Here is a 20043-nt window from a genome sequence, read left to right as displayed (position 1 = left end):
TTCGCAGAGGCCAGAGAGCAGAGCAGCCTACAATTGCCCCAAATATTACAGGCAGGTTAAGTATACTATTTCCGAGTGCCATATACTTTATCTCATTAATGCCTAAAGTACAACACCAAACAATCCTGCCCTTTCTACAAGGCTCAACATGAATAAAGGAAAGGAAGTCGTTCCGGAGTGGTGGTTATGGGAGAAACGGCCCGTGGGGGAGGAACCCTCGGGCCTCGAGTCGTGCTAAACAAAAAAGATCAAAAGAAGAGAAGAAATTGTCCAGGCATGGACATGTGGGTGGTTGAAGAGCAAAAGAAATTCGGGGTGTGGACAATTATTAAAGACCAAAGGCCTATTCTAAAGACATATGGTGCATGTATCCTTTCGAGCAAAGTAAAAGTTCCCTAGAAACTAGGTTCGAGGCAACAAAGGGAGTATGTAAATGCAAGCCATATACCCAGAGCAAAAAGATAGTCAAGAAGACTCTAGGAAGATTGCTGTCAAAATAAGGGAGAAAAATATCAAACGCAAAAGGGGGAACTCCAGGATAGTACCGACCGAAAGCCATACATGGGTATTTGCCGCTCCCATAACGCCAATTTTCCAATGTGTATTAAGTGATGAGACGAAGAAAGGAAGACAAAAATCGTTGCAATCAGATTGTCGGAACACCAGGTGCACGTTGACGAAGGGAATCCAAGAGATACTCCGGCGGCAAACGTCGAAGATCCGGCTTCCGATCCATGCCTTGTGGAGCACGAACATATCCCTGTCGGTAACGCCGTATGCGACCAAGAATGATGCCAATGAGTACGATCAAGAATATACAACCCAGGGCAATACAGAAAGATACAAGCACGACGATTCCCCTGGAATGTGGTTTGCCTATATTGGAGAAGCGGTAAGCATGTAAACAGAAGGTCAACCTGAAAAGTATAAGACTTACGACCACCGCTAAGCTCGATCTCATTTTCGGTAAACAGCCCACTAATACTGCCCGGCTTTCCATCTGCTGTGCTAGAAAGTATAAAAGGCTCCGCGGTCGATCCATTATAGATCGCTCCAGAAACAATTCCAAATCTTGGCAATTGGAGCTGGCCCGTCAAAAGCAGAGCGAGATTATTTTCGATGAGTCGAGAATCGCTGTGATCTTCGCGAAGCGCGAGTACTTGCAAACCTTTGATGGTTGTCTGTTCGCCGAAAAGCGAACCAGCAGAATGAAATTCGCTTCCATCAAAGAAAGCTAGGAATGGAGAACCACCTCCAGATTTTCCTGCAACCCAAAATCGAGAGCCATCCTGCCTGGCAAGTCCAAGGGCTGTAATAGGGCCGGTGATTAGATTAGAGGATTTTCCATCAATTGAGGACCAAATCTGCGTTTTCGCATCATAGCTAGCAAGCGTAGTTTGATTACCACCGACGGTCATATTGCCAGCAGCGATAAGCTTCTCCTTTGACACCCATTTTAGGACAGACACAGCTCCTTGAAGGCCAGATCCGGGTCTGACCCATTGAGAGGCATCCGCTTGGAAAGCACACACGCCGGGGCATGGCAAGGAACCAGCAGAATCGAATTCACCGCCGACGTAAATCTCGTTAGAGTCAGGACGTGGAGCAATAGAATTCACAATCACGTCTTCCCCTTCCAGGACACCGGGTTGATTCGCGAGAAATTCTCTCTTGGAGAGGTCATAGACAACGAGTCCTACGACGTCAGTTGAACTAACCCGACCCATCACCTTGCCTCCAAGGAAGAGGGAGTCTCGATGGATTGCAGCAGAGAGAAAGGTCGAATTAGAGTTTAGTCCTGAGCCGAGACCGGTCACCTCTTCATCATCAGAGCCGTCGATCAAAAGAACATTCTGAATGGTGGAGCCGTCTGACGCTGTCGCGCTAAAATGACCGACTAAGACCGTAAGGTTGCGTCCTGACGCTTTATCAAAAAGACCCGTTGTTACAACCTGAGAGCCATTGTTTTCAAGCAGAGCCCTTTTCTGTCGCGATCTTGAGTCGGATGTCTGTTGAATCTTGACTGGTAGAGGTTGCAGAGCGAGACCGCTATCCTCTCTTAGGGCAACGGCGCCATGAGACGAAATTCCACCTGATGCAAGTGTGCCTGCCAATATCGTATCGTTTCCTGACATGATGGAGATTGTAAGCTGTCCGGCATACGCCATCTGACTGACATCAAGCTCCTGTAGCCACTTCTTCTCCGACGGAACCCACACAGCAAATCCCCTGGCTGGAATAGCTTTGCGTCCATCCGATTCCTCAATTTGAGAGAAGTCCCCGCTTACAGCAATCGCTGACTCGATTTTGGTGGAGGAAATGTTAACCGGGAACCGCACAAGCGATTTAACGTAGCCATTCACGCCCGATCCCAATGGTATCCAGGTATCATCGGAAATCGAGTATGCAGCAACGTGTTTTAGCTTTCCGTTTTCACCTCCGGCCAAGTCCGTGAAATTGCCGCCCACATACACGAGATCATCATGTGAGACTAAGGACGAGATTGCTGCGTTCAACCCATCACCAGATAAACTAGCCACGCGACCATCTGTGATAGATAGGATGTTGTGAATAGTTGAATTTGAAAAGTTCCCGCCCACAAGTAACGTATTGTCTTTGTACACTAGAGCATTGACGTCAGCTCCACGCTCCAGGTCATTCCCTGCCGTATTAATAGCAGACATGGAGAAGTTTGTATTGAATTCATTTTCGTCTGGATTGTAATCGAACAGACCATTAAGGCCGCCGGTAGAGGAAATCAACTGGAATCGAACTCGAGACGCAACTATGTTAATACTACCTTGCCCGGTCCGCGCAGAGAGTGTCACTTTTGGTCGAAAGTCGCTACTGCCGGCATCAACGCGTCCAAAGTGTATCTGATCATACTTGTCAAAGTTATTGGTTTGATGTATGAAAGTCTGAACCGGGCTTTCATCCCGTCTAGAAAAAACTCCAGTCACATTGACGACACCTCTTGTTGCGCAGGTTCCATCTTGGATGCAGCCTGGAGTGAATATTGTAACAGAATAGTTGCCAGACTGTTTGATGTCCGGGAAAAAGGTCACAGACGTAGATGAAGCTGTTGAGGGATCGACCTGCGCACTTAGATAATCTGCCGAACTATCAACTGAGGGACTAACTGTCCAGCTTCCTGTCTTGGTAGCTGTAGAACCAAAAGGGATATTGGCACAAGTTGGTTCGTTAAAATCGGTGAGCGCATAAGAGTAGATGTCTGTGATAATAAATATGAGCATCACAAACATGTTTTGCCAGAACACATGCGAACATACCATTTTGGAACAGTTCCACACCATTCAGCCCTCCACCTTGACCATAGAACTCCGAGATTTCCAACCGGAAGCCATTCATACCAACAGTGTTAACAAAATGGAAATCACGAAATTCCTCAGCAGGATCGTCGGAAAGCGGACATCTAGCGTCACATGCCACTTGGTCTCCAGTTTCGGGGTCAGTATAAGTCATGTTTAGGATTCCAGTGTCGGGCAATGCAATAAACCGGAACATCTTGGTCCCCCGTCCTTCAAAGTGCGTGTTCCAGAGCCTCAATTTCGTGGGTTGGAACCCGAATCTCATTTGTGACTGCCAGTACCCGGGCTGCTGATCAGAGAGAAGCCAAGTGGTGCCTTCGCCGTCCTGTTTCGTAGCCCTGCAAACCACATTTCGCGGATCGCCAAACCCCGGCCTTATCGTACTCCCACCGGCGGATATCTCGGCTGTTTCGAGGTTCACCATTTGTTGGTCTTTCATGGAAGGAGTTGTTGCATTCCCTAGGCCATCGAAAGATCCTCCAAATATGATATGATCGTCGGAGCCTTTAACGATTGAAGTGACCGGCCCATTGAAGCCGCCGAAAGGGAGGTTGGAAAACCCAGAATCTCGAGACCAGGATATGGCATTTGACGAGTTTGACCTCTCAAAGTCGCCGCCCACGTAAACCTTGCCGGAATCACAAAGTAAAGCGAGAACCCGACCCGACAGCCCTGAAATAGCAGACACTGTTCCCGAACTGGGATCAAACAGTGCGAGCCCCTGCGACTCTATACCTCCCAGACTAGTAAAATTTCCTCCAACGACAAGTTTTTCCAGCGAACCGTCTCTCGATTCTAGCGGGCACAGGGCTAGTATGTCCGCATCGGCAGAAGAGATGGGAGCAAGGCCGCCATTGGGCAGGGGGGCGATCAACGACTGGGACTGGGAGCCATTGTAGACGGCAAGGACTTCGTCTCGCTGTTGTTGGTATATGTATAGCGAGATTGCATCGAAATTTCCCGTCAGGGCAATGCGGCCTAGTGGACCAAGGTCGAGCGGTGGAGGAGGTACTTCAGTAAAGAGGGTTGCTCTAGCCAGCGGGAGGGAGAGGAGAGAGAGTAGGTGAGATAGCCCTAGGAGTGAAGCATCGCCGGCGGGAAACAGTGAGGAGATCCTCATTGTTTTGTCCGGGATGAAGGGGGGCTGGCTCAAAGTTCGACGTCGACTTTCAGTTGCAGAGCGAGAACTTAGCTTCTCTGAGCGAGCATCGAAACATGACGCGACAAAATGTAGATAAAAGAACGAATTGAACAGAACAGATAACCAGAGTGGACAGAACCTGATCCTGAGATTGTACCTAATGTGTTGAAAAAAGAGCGAAAGTTGGTGGGTAATAATGAAAGAAACGAGTGAATGGTCAGGGCCGGCAAGCTCCTGGAAATTGCAGTGAACAGGTCACCTGTTGCAAGGGGAATCCGTCTGTTGACACTGGCCGCTCGAGAAAATTACAGTATTTCATTACAGGGCTGGTGTCACAATTAGGTTGGCCGCGCCGATCCTAATTGGCCGGTCTGCGACTGTTAGCGTCCCTTCAGCCTCTCGCGCCCCAGCACGGCGGAGGGGAAAAACGATTCTACGAATCAAACCTCCCAGATCGAGCATAGCGGCGGGCCAGTTCCATGGGTTGGTTGCATTGCGAAATCCTCCCGTCCCTTTAAAGAGTGCGGCACGCTGTGGACAGAGCGTCAGACAGGCACGCATGCTTTTCAAATGCAGGCAGAGAAGGCATAGCGATATGAAAGGCATCTGCTGGACAGAGAAGACCATCATTCTATTATGGGCTTTCCTGCCCCTGGGCGTGGAGATTTCGCCCATGAGGTCGATATCTGAGATACACGTGCATCTGGGAGTTACCTGGCCCCGTATTCATGCCTGAGTGCAGTGTTGACGCCCAACCACGGCTGCTGTCACTGACTCTTCCCCCTCCCCCCGGACAGGTCACTCGGCGATTGGAATGGACAAACTTTCCAGAGCTAGAGTATCTCTATTATTCAGACAAAAGCTCAGAGCCAAATCCAGATTTGAGAATGGGCCCCAGCAATCTTCCCCCCATTTGAGGGGTTTTACGAGAGAACCTTGAACAATAGTGTCAGGAACATGAGTGTCACACATGCATCAATATATTGATGACACTGTGAAGATCAAAATTCTAAGGTATTCTATTTATAGGCCTAATGGGTCCTCTTGCAGAAAAATTTTCTTGTGGCGATTCTATATCAAATCCACAGGTGGATGAATACATGAAAGCTGGAGTAGTTGAGAGATTCGGATGTGTCTCAGGATCATTTTACTAGGCTGCCGCAAATTTACAACTTGTCATGCTCTTTCCTACTGTTAAAAATAACAAGCTTTAAAATAGCCAACCAGCTGCCTGTCTTCCCGACTCCCCAAAGCACGGACATATGGAAGTTTTTGCCCCTGATACCCTGTCCTCTTGTCTTTTCAATACCTGGACTGCATAACAACATCCTCACACGATGGCTGGAGAGGCACCAAGTCAATCTCCACTTCCAGGTTCTATGTGCATACATATATACAATGCAAGCGGTATGCTTCATTACCTGATAGCTGTTTGCTTATAAAATTTTTCATACCTATATTTTGGCAATTGTGTTCAGCTGCAGGCATCAAAGAAACAACTATTGCCCAGTAAACTGCTCGCAGAAATGGAGGAATAAACAACTCCAAAGTTAAAGCAGAATTTCAAGACGGGAATTTACTGCTGAAGAGAATGTGGTTCCAAGAGCAAGCAAATTCAGCATAAGATGTGGCAAAGTTTTAATCCATTATGTCACTAACAGACCTAGAATAGTTGGATGGATTACCCTTCTCTTAAAGGAATCTCTAGCTGTGTATAATAAGCTAAGCACACAGTGTGACAAGTTCTGTTCATATTCTGGTCATCAAATTTTCTGCTTTCTCTGTAGTGTTGATAGCAGCTGTGTAGGTAATAGAAGTATAGAACAGCCTAGTGTTCACTGCCGGAGGATAGAACTGAGAGTATGGGATAGGTGGACGAAGAGACATGATTACCAAGGAATGCCCACCAGCTATGTCCGAAGAGAGCCTAGAAACACCACCTGTCAGTAGAGAGGAAAAATATACTGGCATGGGCTGTCTCCTGTTGCCGCTTTATTTCCACCATGTGCGGCATACCCATCACTCACGAAAGCCTTAATAGCCTGGTGGACAGTCTTGACAGAACTGATGGCCACAAGAGCCACATTCTCCAGCACATGCATGATTTACTACTGCACACCTGCAACACGTCCATGGTTCCAAATCAGCTTCCGCTGGCTCGACAATAATACTCTTGCGAGCAGTTGCAGTGACTCCGGTAGGATTTTCGCGCGCCATTCTAGGTATCTTTTCAAGAGCTTTAGAACTTGCATGAGGTGTTTCCCAAAAATGGCCTTTACTTACATTTGCTTATTGTTCGTATTGATGGATGCGGGTATTAAACAGATACGGTGTCGCTTTGGCGGGAGTGCTGAGATCGACGACAATTCATCGGCCCCGAGGGAAAGGGCAAGCTCTATATAGCTTTTGAAAGTTTCCTTTCATTCCCCCCTATGTACTACCCACCTTCATTTGAAAATGAGTAATAATGTTTGTTGCAAGGATGCACTCAAGTCGTACTTTGGAGGAAGGATTGGATGGCAGGCCCTCCCATGTATCCACCAGCCACCTACATCCCATCCGGCAATACCACACAATGTTCAGAGTTATGATTAGGCTGGAGAGCGCGTAGAAAGAAAGCTGCGATGATTGGCTTCTTTCCTTCATCCGCTATCCTCCGGGATCACCACCAAGTCTAGAAGAAGACAGAAAGCAAATAAGCCACGCAATGCAACATGCATTATCTGTAGAAGGCTGAAGTGGGCTGTTTGATGCAGTCCATCAATATGGATTTCGGGAATATAAACACCATGCCTAAGTACCGGTGTATAACTACGTTGTCAACACCGGTATCAGGTACAACGCACAGTGTCCTGTCACACATGGACGACAAGTGCGCCGGCTTCGCAAACTGTTTATTGTTAAAGAACTGGATTGTCTTGAAGTGTCAGAACTCAGCTTCGACCAAAGGCGCAAATAAAATTGGGGTGAGGTATCAAACAACTCGAGACATAGAGCAACACGAGAAGCAGGGAGACCAAAAGAGAAACACCTTCTGAGCTTGCTGCATCTTCCGTGGTGGCACATGCCAAAGTCTGGTATATGATAGGGCGCACTCACTGCATCACCAACTGATAGGAGTCACAAATTTACTACCCAATGGGGGCAACCGAAGATACTAAAGTGATTGCAAGGCATGGGCGCTCTTCCGTCAGCCGGTTCAATGTTGAATTCTGCCGTGTTCCAAGCAACAAAAATTGCTTCCCTGTTGATTGACAAAAAGGCTGAATAGGCTTGATGTTTGCGCTGTTTGCGTCCCAATTGAAACTAAGCTGAGCTCACTTCGACCATTCTGGGTTTAGCGTAAACTCTGATAAAGTGCCTTTCGACGCGACGGGAAGAGCTATCATCGCGACAAGCAGTAGAGCATTAGGACCGCACGCATAACTCAGAAATTTGAACCTTCACCCCTATTGCCTTCCTCCTTATCACGCAAGGTCCAGACCTACAATAGCATACCCGCGCAACTCATTAAGTTCCTCAGGGATTGCCAGCTGTCAATCTCTCCGTCATGTATGCTAGCCTGTCAACGAACTGGGAACCTGGAAATATCTACTGACACGCCCCAGGGAGAGCTTTGAAAATATCTACCTAGACCTTTCCAAGCAACCAGGCAAATGCAAACTTGCTGAAAGTGGCCTGGGTTGGAAACCCTCCGGTGGAGGAGATACATTCACGCTCGACAAGAGCAATATCGGGGCCGCTCAATGGAGCCGTGCGGCAAAGGGGTACGAACTGAAGATCTTACCTCGCGCCGGTGGAGTCATTCAACTGGATGGTTTTGATCAAGAAGTATGTGACCTTATATCTGATTTCACCTTTTCCATAACTAAGTCGTTGCTCTCTTTAGGACTTCGAACGGACGAGCAAGGCATTTAAGCTCTGGTACGGCATCAACCTCGAGAACCGGGAGCACGCCCTCAGAGGATGGAATTGGGGCAAAGCAGACTTCGGAAAGGCGGAATTGTCTTTCAATGTTCAAAACAGACCCGCATTCGAAATTCCCTATTCAGAGATCACAAACACGAATTTAGCGGGAAGAAATGAAGTGGCGGTGGAGTTTTCACTTTCAACTGATAACGGTAGTCACGGAGTCAACGGACAGCCCGAACGTACTAAGAATTATGGTAAAAAGGCCGGTGCTGGCAAGGATGAACTCGTTGAAATGAGATTCTATATCCCTGGTACTGCTGTGAAGGACCACCAGGCGGACGGAGATGACAAGAGCGTGGATGGAGAAGAACCCGAGGAACTGAATGCCGCAAACCTTTTTTACGAAACGTTAATGGAAAAGGCAGAGATTGGCGAAGTTGCCGGAGATACATTTGCCACATTTCCAGACGTGCTACATCTTACTCCTAGGTTTGGATTCTACGACTCCTTTGAATATGCCTGGTCATTTAGCTTACAACTATCAGAGGACGATTCGATATCGACATGTATGAAAACTCGCTTCGGCTTCGCGGCAAGACGTACGATTATAAAATTCAGTACCAGTCAATTAAGAAATTTTTCTTATTGCCCAAGAATGATGACACACACACGTTGATCACTATAGGATTAGACCCGCCCTTACGACAGGGACAAACCCGATATCCGTTCCTTGTGATGCAACTGAAGTTGGACGATGAATACAATCTCGACTTAAACATGACTGAGTATATCACTCCCGTTTTTGCTCTTTGATGCTGTAAACAGACTAACTTTGAAAAGTGAACTACTCCAAACTCGGTACAAGGATAAACTCCAGGCTCACTACGAGGAACCAATTCATCAGGTTATAACAAAGGTTTTCCGTGGCCTCTCCGGAAAGAAAGTGATCATGCCATCCAAAGATTTTACCAGGTCAGCTATAACCATGTACCGCTATGGCCATTTTTCAGATCCCTCCGCACCAATGGGCCGACTAAGGACAAGAAATACTAACAGTAATTCCAGTCATCATAATCACCGAGGAATCAAGTGCTCCATCAAGGCCAACGAAGGGTTGCTGTTCTGCCTTGACAAGAGTTTTATGTTCGTTCCAAAGCCAGCAACATACGTCCAAATCGAAAACATATCCGTTATCACTATGTCTCGTGTTGGCGGCGCTGTCTCAGCTAGTCGAACGTTCGATATAACCATGACCCTCAAAGGTGGAGGCGAGCATCAATTCAGCAATATCAACCGGTTTGTCCTTTGTCCTTTAACAATCCACAGCACATAAGTCTAACAATCAGACAGAGAGGAGCAACAGCCATTGGAGTTATTCTTTAAAGCCAAAAACATTCGATTTAAAAATGAGATGGCCGAAGATGTAAGTGTTTTTTAGCAACCATAACCCCTTCAAGCTAGGCAATGATCATGTGTCTAGATTTCCGTCAACGATGGTTGAATGTGAACGTGTACTAACTTGGGTTGCTTGGCTAGACATCCGCGCTCATTGCCGCAGCTCTCGACAACGATGAACTTATGGGTTCCAGCGACGAGGAAGTCGATGGAGGGCACCGCGGATCAGCAGATGAAGACGAAGAATCTGTCGACGAAGACTTCCAAGCCGAATCAGAATCCGACGTCGCTGAAGAATATGATTCCGCTCACGAGAGTAGTGGTAGCGGCAGTGGGAGCGACAGCGACGCCGACATGGACGATGCCGAAGATGAGGGTCTCGATGAAGACCTCGATGAGCAAGAAGAAGAGCGGCCAAAAAAGAAGAGCAAGATTGACAAGTGATCACAAGTGGTTTTGGTTTTGAGAAATGCAGTTATTTAATCACTACGGATACTCGAAATAATCGTACGTTGTCGCTATCTTGGGACTGGGCATCTGGGCTATTACTTCCTTCTTTGTGGATCTTATCTTGTGATATTAGAAAAGTGCTGGCCAGGTTTGGATGGAGGGACATCCGTTTGTTCAAGTTTCTTGTATCGCGCTTGTGGCCCACCCGGAGGACAGATTGTATAGCAGTCCTTATATGAGGTAACTATGCATGGATGGTATGCGCCTCATTAACTGCACTGTACTGAGTACTCTATCTAGTTACCAGTGCATAATACTTGTCACATCACCTCCAGCAAAATGTGTGATTTGCCCAACTTTTTGCCCTCAACTTGTATCTTGGGAAGTCCGACCCAATGTGGGTGGCTTCCGCCTCGCACGTGACATCGGAGCTTCCATTTTTAGCGTAGCGCCCGAAATCGTCAAACGCGTAGGCTCAAAAGCTTGGAAACAGGCACTGCCGCGAGCGAACGGATGATTGTTCAATTGGTTTGGTGCCATTTTGCTTCGTTCTACTCTGTACTTACAACTTAACATCTCCCTGTCTTCATTCACGTTCTTTTTTTAGCCTTGTCTTTGTGAACCATGCCAGCTGAGGCAAACCACTAGCTAAACACCCAGCCCTCACAAACCTCACCCCGACCTATTCCTAACCCCGAGCACACAAGCGGAGCCACTCCTCGACCGCTTTACTCCGTGCATAACGCGCATTTCGCTATTTTAGAGCTATTGGAACCATTTGCCGACTCCTGCACACCTATCTTCGCGCTAGTTCAAATCCTTGCGAAGAATCCCTTTACCATGGCCACCACATACAGCAAAAAGACAAACTCCGATCTCATCGAGATGCTCAAGGCGCGAGGACTCCCTCACACCGGAAAGAAAGCTGACATGGTCGCGCGACTCGTCGAAGCAGATAAAGCTGAAGCAGAGAAGGCCAGTCTTGCCCCCGTCCCTGCTACAGCACCCGCGCCTGCACCACAGTCAGCCAAAGCCGATGCCGCCGACGATGTTATCGATTGGGATGACGACACGACTCCGATAGAGCCAGTGTCAGCGCAACCTACGACTTCAGCCGCGACCGCTGCCACGGCTGCTAATGGGGACGACGCTGAGACAACTGCGGCAGGCGGAAAGGGTGCGGCTACGAGCGCGATCGCAGTGCCGAATCAGAAAGTTGATATTGATCCGTCGACAACGCATGACCTGACCGTCACGAAACCGGAGGAAAAGAAAGCTGATCAGAAGGAAGTTGCTGCGGAAACCGAGACTGATAAGGGAGGTGCCCAGGAAACAGCTGCGGGAGAACAGGACGAAGCTGAAAAGAAGGCCGCAGAGAATTATAGCATGGGTCTTGCTACTACAAACCTCGATGCAGAGCTTGAGAAGCGTAGAAAAAGAGCCGAGAAGTTTGGCATTGCTGATGACTCGAGCACCAAAGAGGCTCAGAAGGCCATGGAGAGAGCGAAGAGGTTTGGGACCGCGAATGATGCATCGTCGGGTGTTAAAGGACTGGATGAAGCACTGCCAGAGCGCTCAAGAAAGAGAGGCCGTGGCGATGATGGCGATGGCTATCACCGCGGCGGAAAGCGCAGGAACTTTTCAGGACGCGGAAGAGGACGTGGTGGGTTCGATGGTCGGCGCCGTCAGAATGGTGGTTCGAACACTGGCAAAGCGAGTACTTTGAGCGAACAAGATCGTGTTGCGATGGAGAGGAGAAAGGCTCGTTTCGGATAAATCGGTTCCATATCTGTCTTACTACATGTTTCAATATTTCCGGCCCAAACCTATTTTCGTTCTCAACCTTTACTCCAACGTTTCATGTTTTATGCGCCGATTTGTGCTTCTATATGCTATGGTTTGCTGGCACTGGAGTTTATTGGAATTCAATTTATGTGGGGGAAAGGGTTGATCATCTAGTCAATGGAGAACTTCGACCTGATTGTCCAGCCGGATCGCCTTCTTATGGTCTTTAACTCGTGCATTCGTATATCTCTTACCTCCACTAAATTGGAGAGAATACGTTCGATGGGGATTAATGAATCAAAAATAAAACAGCTCACTTTACTGGACTGGATTTTCGCGGGATATGTATAGAATAGGAGTTCCAGGAGCACTCATATCCACTACTGAATCATAACTATTAGCTTTGACCAACATAGATAGAAATTGCCTTGAGGGCAGGCCATCTTAGGAGAGCATTTCTAATGAGAAATCCGGATTCCAAAATATATCCACACGCCCCTGAAGATCCCGTCATGTTACACATGCGGCTTTACTGCATCTCCATGAGTTCGATTCGAAATCACACCCTGTTTGTCGTACCGTAGCACATGCCAGCCTGCCAGGCTTTCTGAAGGCATCGAACAACGGATGCAAACAATTTCTAGAGAGAAATGTACTTTCAAGTTGCACATGTGCTATCGTCCATGCCGAATTGGAAGAAAGTGAGAAGCTGACGGGTAGTAAAAGGCACCTCTCCAGGCATCGCCAGCGTCGAGCCTGCCCGCAACGAGCTGGCCGCTGCTCCGTCTTTGTCATACCAGATAGATCCATATCCTATCTTGAGACGTCCGCAGGAGATTGTATGAAGATCTCAAATCTAGTCGATCGTGCTCCGACGGAAATACCGAAGCCCTGGGTATGGCGCGATTCAGGTCAGCTGGTTTTTGTATCACAGGCCAATGCCATTTCTGCTGTTAAGAGAAGAGCTTCAGATAATTCACACGAAGCATGCCTTAGCTCTGTTTATGTCGTTGTGCAGATCCAGGGCAGCTGAGACGTGCAGAATTGACGTGCTGTTCCTGCGATAAGGCTGCCTAGGCTGAAGGCAGCTCAGTCGCCATCATCAACACATATGCACTCCACATGAGCTTATCTATACACAACATGTCAATGAGGGGAGTAAGGTCCAGCACAGAGTACGGAGTAGACGATAGTTTGTATTTTCCTCATTAACTGGGCAGAAAGTGTATCTGGTTAGTTAGTTAAGTGACAGACAAAAATCATCGTCGTCAATGTTTAGGCAGTTAAGCTTTCACACCGAAAGAAGGGGGAAAATAAAAAATAAAAAGTGGATAAACATAATAAATTTCTTTTAATGTTAAGGAATCTCCAAGTTGGTTTGACAAAGCATCTCGGCTCACCAGTTCTGGCGACTCACATATACTGAGTACAGTCCATCAAATAACGGTGGCTTTCAATTTTCAAGTGATTCCTTGCATAGAATCGAAGCTCTGAAATTTGCCACATACGAAAACCATCACCCTTGTACTCCGTACGGAGTACGGAGTACGGAGTTCATATAAATCACAAACGCCTTGGCCAAAGGGTTCTGCGTTCCACCCTATATCTACGAATCACTGCCCTTTTCTCCTCTTCTGGAGTCTGAGTGGTTGAGACAAGATCCATTTGCATACTTACGAGCGCCCCACTATGGGCCTTTTGCAGTCCTCCTCTAAGTCTGTCACGCCAGCTTGAATATTGTTCGTGATGCCCCAAGTTTCCCGTGCTCGATTTGTAATGCTGTATGTCAACATTTCGGGCGTTCCATGGTTAACTTCGTCGGGTCGGCACGATGCGGAGAATTTCGTCCAAGTTAGGTTTAACTATAGACTGAAGAGTGGCCAGACTTCGGGCGTGCAGCTTTGTCAAAGTCTATAGGATTGAGCCGAAGCACCTTTGGTCGCGAAGTTCGTTCTTTGGCAAGCGGATTCTAGCCTATTGAAATGCCGAGTTTGAGGTGAGAGGACAAAAATCTGGAATGAGGGCAAGTACGGCAAGTTTGATGCGATGTGATCGCCACTCACATGACTTTCCAACGTCGGCGGTGTGTCGTTGGAAGTGAGAGTTGGACGTCACCTCTCCTGCTGTATGGTTTGATCCCTAATTTTCCAGAGCCGCGGGCATTGGGTGAAAGTGGTGGGCACCCTTGCTCAACCTCAAAGCCAGCGACCAATCCTGAGTCCGATGCTGGACGGCGGCAAACACAAGGCCCGGAGCCCTTTCCACGCTGCCGCTAATCGAGGGCCCAGCCCTCGCATTGAGGGCAGATTTTCAGCTCGCTCCGTTGAGCAACCTGCAGGCCCTACTCACCCACTCAAAAGACTCAAAGCACCATAGGTCTACACGACTGGGTCCTCCCCTGAAGATTTTCTCGTGACTCGGACTCAGAAACGGCAACTCATTCCCCTGCCGAATCTTTACGGCTCAAAGGCCGTTGACTAACCTGTTAGCGGCACCAATCCCCTAGTCCCTCATACTAACCATCGGTATACATCTACGAATGATTCGAGCAGTCCTCAGATCCTCCAGTCATTGCCTGTTCCTCTCCGTCCACTGAGAGCGCAGTCAAAGGCGCGACGGACGGGACGGATACCCACCCTATGCGTACCCCTTTAGCAAGCCGAGTCCGGAGAGACTCTAAAAAAGAGGACAAATGGCACTTGATTACTTCTTCATTCTACGTGCTCCCACTGTTGCCCGGCGCTGCACGAGGGATATCTACGCTGAGAATCTCTCGGGCTGCATGAGAAGGCCGTTGACGTGGCCGTATCGCTTTCTTCCGACAGATGCTAACGCCAGATAACCACCGCCACGGCCGGGTTTAGCCACACGCTCTCTGCCCAGCGCCCCGCCGTGTGGCGAAGTTCGCCTGTGCAAGCAGGTCACCGTCTGCAGCAGGCGGATTGCTTCTACGAATTTCGCACTTTTTCTTTTACTGTGCCGCAAGTTTGCTGGTTTTCTATGCTTTCTTTGACTACATATCCGTTTCACACCCCCTCTTTTTTTTGGTCTTTTTTATTATTGTTGAGGGTTGGCTTTGTGGTGTTGATCATCTTACTTCGAGAAGTTTACTATGTGACTCTGTTCAACCGTGCAGCTCCCCTCCAGCTTGCCTCCTGTCTCCATTTGCACATATCCGTTTGTATTCTTTTCCTGGCTGGTTACACAGGCTTATTTTATATTTAAAAAGAAAAGGGATTGATTTTTTTTTCTTTAAAAAAAAAAAAATAATATTTGTCTAGGGTAAGTGAGCAGGAGAAACGGGGCACAATTTCCGAAACCCTCATGATGAGCTCACACCTGTTTTGATTCCCTAGCCGGATGTCCCCTTTAGCCGGTCCTTTACTCTTCTGTCGTGATGTTTTCGAGTCTTTTTAATACTCTTGCTTCTCAAAAAGCCCTGAACGCAGAAAGCTCGCCGATGTCCTCGGAAAAGTTCACACCATGTCCTCCCGCATCTCCAGTCGAGTGGGCGCACACCCTGCGGCGGAGTTTTCAATCTCGCGGCTTTCGAGAATACCAACCGCATCTAATACTGGCACCGCAGCCCCGAGAACGCAGATTCCCAAAGCCGTGCCTTTAAACTCCAAGAGCGGGAGGGGTGTTAGTGCATCAGAAAGCGCAGAGTCCGGGCTTAATGCGCAATCTGTTGACCCGAAAATGCCTACCGGCCCGCCTCATACTTTAGTCCTAGATGTTCCGCCGCTACCGCGCACAGCATATTCATCATCAAATAACAAGGTGACGGTGCAATCTCAATTGGCTTCTCCGGCTTTGACTTCGTCGGTATCTCAGAAACCAACCCTATCAAGAAAGCCTCCGTCGATTGAACGGTATGTCGAGCGGAGTAAGTCACGATTGCCTTCTCTGAAACGTTTACCGGGTATCGAAAAAGGAAATACAGAGGGATTTTCGAAATCATCGACCAAGACACACATACAACAAGCACAAACGCAACCCCCGGTAACACCTGTTGAAACCCGAATCGATACCAATCCTCCTGTTATTCCTGAGTTTTCCGGTCTTTCAACGAGTATAGGGCCTTTACACCTTCCCCCTCCAACTTCCAACTTCACTAGCAGCCCTTCAACCAGATGTTCAGACTCACCGGGGCCTTGGAGTAGCAGGACATCCACCCCCACGTCATTATCCTCCTACTCACCTGGACTCACCCACCCCTCCAAGATTGGATCTCGTCTAAGACAACCCAGTCCATCGCTATTCCGTGTCCATCCCACTCCTTACCATGTGTCTGGCGCATCTTATCCGGGCGCGACGAAAGATGCCCCCTCTTTTCCAAAATCTCCTCAACGAGCCCAAACGGAACCAGCTCAAATAACAGGGTCGAAACTCCCAACAAAACACCATCTTCAACCGGCAAATAAGGTGAAAACTGAAGCACTGCGTTGCCCTTCGCCATCTCCGACGCCCGCCTCTAAGGGACCGGTACCGAAACCATATAGTAAGGTGGATGTTGCAACCTATAGACAAGAGAATATGAACGCTGAAGCGCGGAATAAATATCTTCAGAAGGTTAGCAAAGTCGAGGATGTTCGTATACCTCCATCCAAACCTCCAGCGAGACCTACACGCACAGGTACCGAGGGCCTAGGACTCCAATCCTCTCCGGTTATTCACAGCAACCTTTCCTCATCGAAGCTGGCTGGACACAAGCGCCAAGATTCTGCGGAGGGCGGTTTTCGATTTAAAGCAGTAGGAAACGCAGTGTCTCGAGATATGTCAACCGACTCCTTGCAACCAAAAACCTCGTCTCGGATCCCCCACCTTTCTCCTTCACCTAATACATTTGATAGGACTGATTCTCGTTCCCCTACTCCTAGGCATTCGAGCCGCTCGGTCTCAAGGAAAAGGTCAGTCCTTGTCAAAGAGCCCAAGGAAAAGGACGTCAAAGCGGAGGCCACTGATAGTGGAGGGAGACGTTTTGGTTTCTTTTCAAAGAAGTCGAGGGCGTCCCCTGAGACATCTCGGTTAGAACAGGCGGACAGGCAAGCCCGCAGGGGACCTGCCGCTGGTACTGGACACGAAGGGTATGGGAGATATGCTCAGCGTGGACGAAGGACCAGCATAGGAAGCAATGCGAGCCGCGCCGGTTCTACAAGCACCAATGGCTCCTTGGGTATCGCCAGTCGAACACATGCTGATATTGACGACTTCCTGTTGGATCGCTTGGAACCGGTAATAATCACAGGTGGTGGAATGGATTGTGCGAACTTGACTCGAACCCGCAGTGAACAGAGCATTGGTGTATTAAGTGTCGCGTCAACTGCAAGTTCAAGCACACCTCGACAATCTACGAAGTTTTATGGTCAGTTTCCAGAGTCTCTCCTTTCCTCGACCGGACGCTTGGTCCATTCCCCGGAGCCCATGAGTGCTATATCGACCACATCTCTTTCTACGGCGCAAGGTGACTATAATTCGAAGTCGACCACCGAAAAACGCCTCTCATTTCGCAAACGTAGCTTTTTCAGTAAGGGTAATACTAATGAGCCTCTATCCATTCCTCCGGAAGTTTCGAGGTTAGCACCACCCATTGACGTTCCCAACGCTCATCGCTCGTCGATGTCACAACCTGATGTATCTTCTTTGGCAAAAGAAGACGAAGGGAAGGACATCAAGGTGCTGAAGAAACTGCAAAAGCCTGGAAAGTGGAATTTTTTCCAGAGAAGCCATCAGCTACGCCGAAAGGACCATTTTACTGAAACCGATCTTGCATCTATTACAAAAATTCCAGTGTCGGTGTCCAATATTCCCGCTTCACGGACAGTGCCTCATTATGCCCTTCTGGATAGTGACTCCGTCGAATCAGATGCTCTTGAGAATATTCTTAACCATATAGAAGAATCTCCGCAATCAGAGGAGGAATTTCATAATATTTCAGCTAAAATGGATCTCAAAAGGCAACAATCGGTCTTACTTCCTGCACCGCCTGTCGGCCTGACCGAATATACATCTGATAGACGTCCATCATCGCCCAGGGTATTTTTTGACAAGGATGTATCCACTGTTATGCCAGAAACAATGCCCAAATCGAGTGGGTCAACACGCCTCAAATCGGTGGGCAGAATACCTGCAGTGGTACCTAGAGGAAACAGGCAACATAAGCCTCCGCCGCAGTCGTTTTCTCGTCCGTTTAGTCGAGCCGATATGCCGTCGATCGCAGCAAGGTCAGATGTCAAGCCTAGTACGCCTCATCACAATATGTCATTCTCTTCTATGCCAGCCCCAGTTCCACAGCCAGCAGTGTGTGAAACACTAGACACTTCCAAGTTCTCTTCTCTTCCCGGCATCGGATATTCACAGGGCTTACCTACCACCTACCCTGAATTTTTGGTTCTCTCCCCGAGAAAAAATTCTGAAATTTCCGAAACTAGTACTGAAAGCCTCAAAAGCCTCAAGGCCATAACCGCCATCATGCCTATCCCGGGATCTAAGTTAACAGAAGATGAAGTCTGGGACGAATATGACGATTTCATCGATAAAGTTCTGATTTCTCCTCCGCAAGAGGTGAAAGGCATTTATTCCCCTCGAAATTCTTTCAGGATGGCCACACGAGCGAGTAAAGCACTTCAGGCAGGCTTGAACGCGGCCACAATGAATTCGAGGTTGTCATATCAGTCAGACTGTTCTTCAGCAAGCACACAAACCTCTGTGCACCTAAGCCGCTCCATGATACTCTCGGGATTGCACTCGTCCTCCATTGCTCCGTCCACCCCTGTTTCTCTCGGCGAATTGTATTCTGACTATGCTGAAAGCGATAAGAGCGTCATTGATTCGGCAATACTGGATGTTCCACCTCTCGGAGCTTCCAAATGTGTTCAAGCCTCGGGGGGCGATAAAGCGCAAACAAAAGAGCTTGATCGTCGGAAGAACGCTGCTCTCCTAGATCTCACGGAGCGTGAACGACTTGGTGCTCTTGCACAAGCAAACTTGCGTTCGGGATCCTTGATGACTAGTCGCTGGTTATCATTTGGTCGGGTGCTTTTCAGTCCTGCACAGAATCACGTCCGGACTGAGGACCAGTCTCGCATCCTTGTCATTGATGGCCTTGGTAACGATGATTGGTCTTTTTACTGTTCCTTAACTTACCCAAAAGCCACGGTTTACAATCTTAGTGTTCTGCCTTGTGGTCCAACCAGCAGCAATCCCGCTGCTTGGGATCCTCCGGCCAACCATCGCTCTGTTCACCACGCCAATTTTGAAAATCCGTTCCCTTTTCCTAAAGGATTTTTCACTGTTGCAATATTGCGCTTTCCGGGGGCGTGCTCGGAAGTTGGGTTGAAAAATGCAATTTTTGAGTGCAAGCGCGTTCTTCGCACTGGTGGTTACTTAGAGATGAGCATCCTAGACCTGGACATGGTCAATATGGGAAGTCGAACTCGAAAGGCAGTCCGAAATCTTAAGGAGCGTATGTTTTCCGCCGATTCTAGCGTCAGTCTCAAGCTAGCTAGTGACAATATTCAGCGGCTGCTTGGAAAACGAGGATTTCAGAACCTCAACCGTTGCACAGTTGTGGTTCCTGTTGCAGGTACAATAATGAAATCCTCGGATACATCGAATTCTAGCCGCTCAACAGCTCCTAACAGCATGGATACCCCTAACGACTCGCTTCCGCCTCGTTCAGCGTCTACAATATCGGAAAGTCAAAGCCGTATAAGACCTCCTTCAGACGATGTCAATGTCTCTCTTGGCGATCTTCTATCAGATCCATCGCCATCGGCTGCAAATGATGAAGATATCGCCAAGATGGTTGCCAAAGTTGGACGCTGGTGGTACACTCGCTGTTATGAGACGTCTGTACTGCCAGAGGGAAATCTCGATGGCAGCATTTGGGCAGATCATCGGCTTTTGCGTGAGTGTCAAAGACGTGGCACTGGATTCAAGTTATTGATTGCCTATGCCCAAAAGCCGAGCGAAGTGACACGACGGACAGTGAGTGTGTAAAACTGACCGCAACTATCGATTTCCCCTGAC

At 48.3% G+C, this 20043-nt stretch overlaps 5 protein-coding genes across 5 annotated transcripts; 3 read left to right on the top strand and 2 right to left on the bottom strand.

Annotated features, from left to right (window-relative positions):
- Positions 1–50: 50 nt before the first annotated feature.
- D8B26_003979 (uncharacterized protein) lies at positions 51–4589 on the bottom strand. Its single transcript, XM_066124327.1, has 3 exons — positions 3291–4589; positions 938–3232; positions 51–876 (listed from the first exon to the last, which is right to left on the bottom strand). Exons 1-3 carry the CDS (start codon positions 4447–4449, stop codon positions 647–649), a joined length of 3684 nt encoding a protein of 1227 aa, XP_065980407.1. The 5' UTR covers positions 4450–4589; the 3' UTR covers positions 51–646.
- A 1630-nt stretch (positions 4590–6219) lies between these two features.
- On the bottom strand, positions 6220–6696 carry D8B26_003978 (uncharacterized protein; the record flags this gene model as incomplete). The annotated part of the gene is made up of 2 exons (XM_066124326.1): positions 6487–6696; positions 6220–6397 (listed from the first exon to the last, which is right to left on the bottom strand). Exons 1-2 carry the CDS (start codon positions 6570–6572, stop codon positions 6220–6222), a joined length of 264 nt encoding a protein of 87 aa, XP_065980406.1. The 5' UTR covers positions 6573–6696.
- A 1176-nt stretch (positions 6697–7872) lies between these two features.
- POB3 (FACT complex subunit) lies at positions 7873–10565 on the top strand. Its single transcript, XM_003071572.2, has 8 exons — positions 7873–8022; positions 8079–8301; positions 8360–8871; positions 8928–9167; positions 9223–9354; positions 9448–9678; positions 9733–9805; positions 9919–10565. Coding segments are annotated over exons 1-8 (1716 nt in total). The 5' UTR covers positions 7873–8020; the 3' UTR covers positions 10222–10565.
- Positions 10566–11067: 502 nt separating this feature from the next.
- On the top strand, positions 11068–12003 carry D8B26_003976 (uncharacterized protein; the record flags this gene model as incomplete). The annotated part of the gene is made up of 1 exon (XM_003071573.2): positions 11068–12003. One exon carries the CDS (start codon positions 11068–11070, stop codon positions 12001–12003), a length of 936 nt encoding a protein of 311 aa, XP_003071619.1.
- Positions 12004–15495: 3492 nt separating this feature from the next.
- Positions 15496–20013, top strand: D8B26_003975 (uncharacterized protein; the record flags this gene model as incomplete). Its single annotated transcript, XM_066124325.1, has 1 exon — positions 15496–20013. The coding sequence occupies one exon, from the start codon at positions 15496–15498 to the stop codon at positions 20011–20013; it is 4518 nt and encodes a 1505-aa protein (XP_065980405.1).
- Positions 20014–20043: the final 30 nt, after the last annotated feature.

The sequence above is a fragment of the Coccidioides posadasii genome, chromosome 2 (assembly GCF_018416015.2).
Source record: "Coccidioides posadasii str. Silveira chromosome 2, complete sequence".
In the NCBI taxonomy this organism is placed as follows: domain Eukaryota; kingdom Fungi; phylum Ascomycota; class Eurotiomycetes; order Onygenales; family Onygenaceae; genus Coccidioides; species Coccidioides posadasii.
The sequence above is the reverse complement of the archived record's forward strand: the minus strand, read 5'-3'. Positions and strand labels throughout refer to the sequence as shown.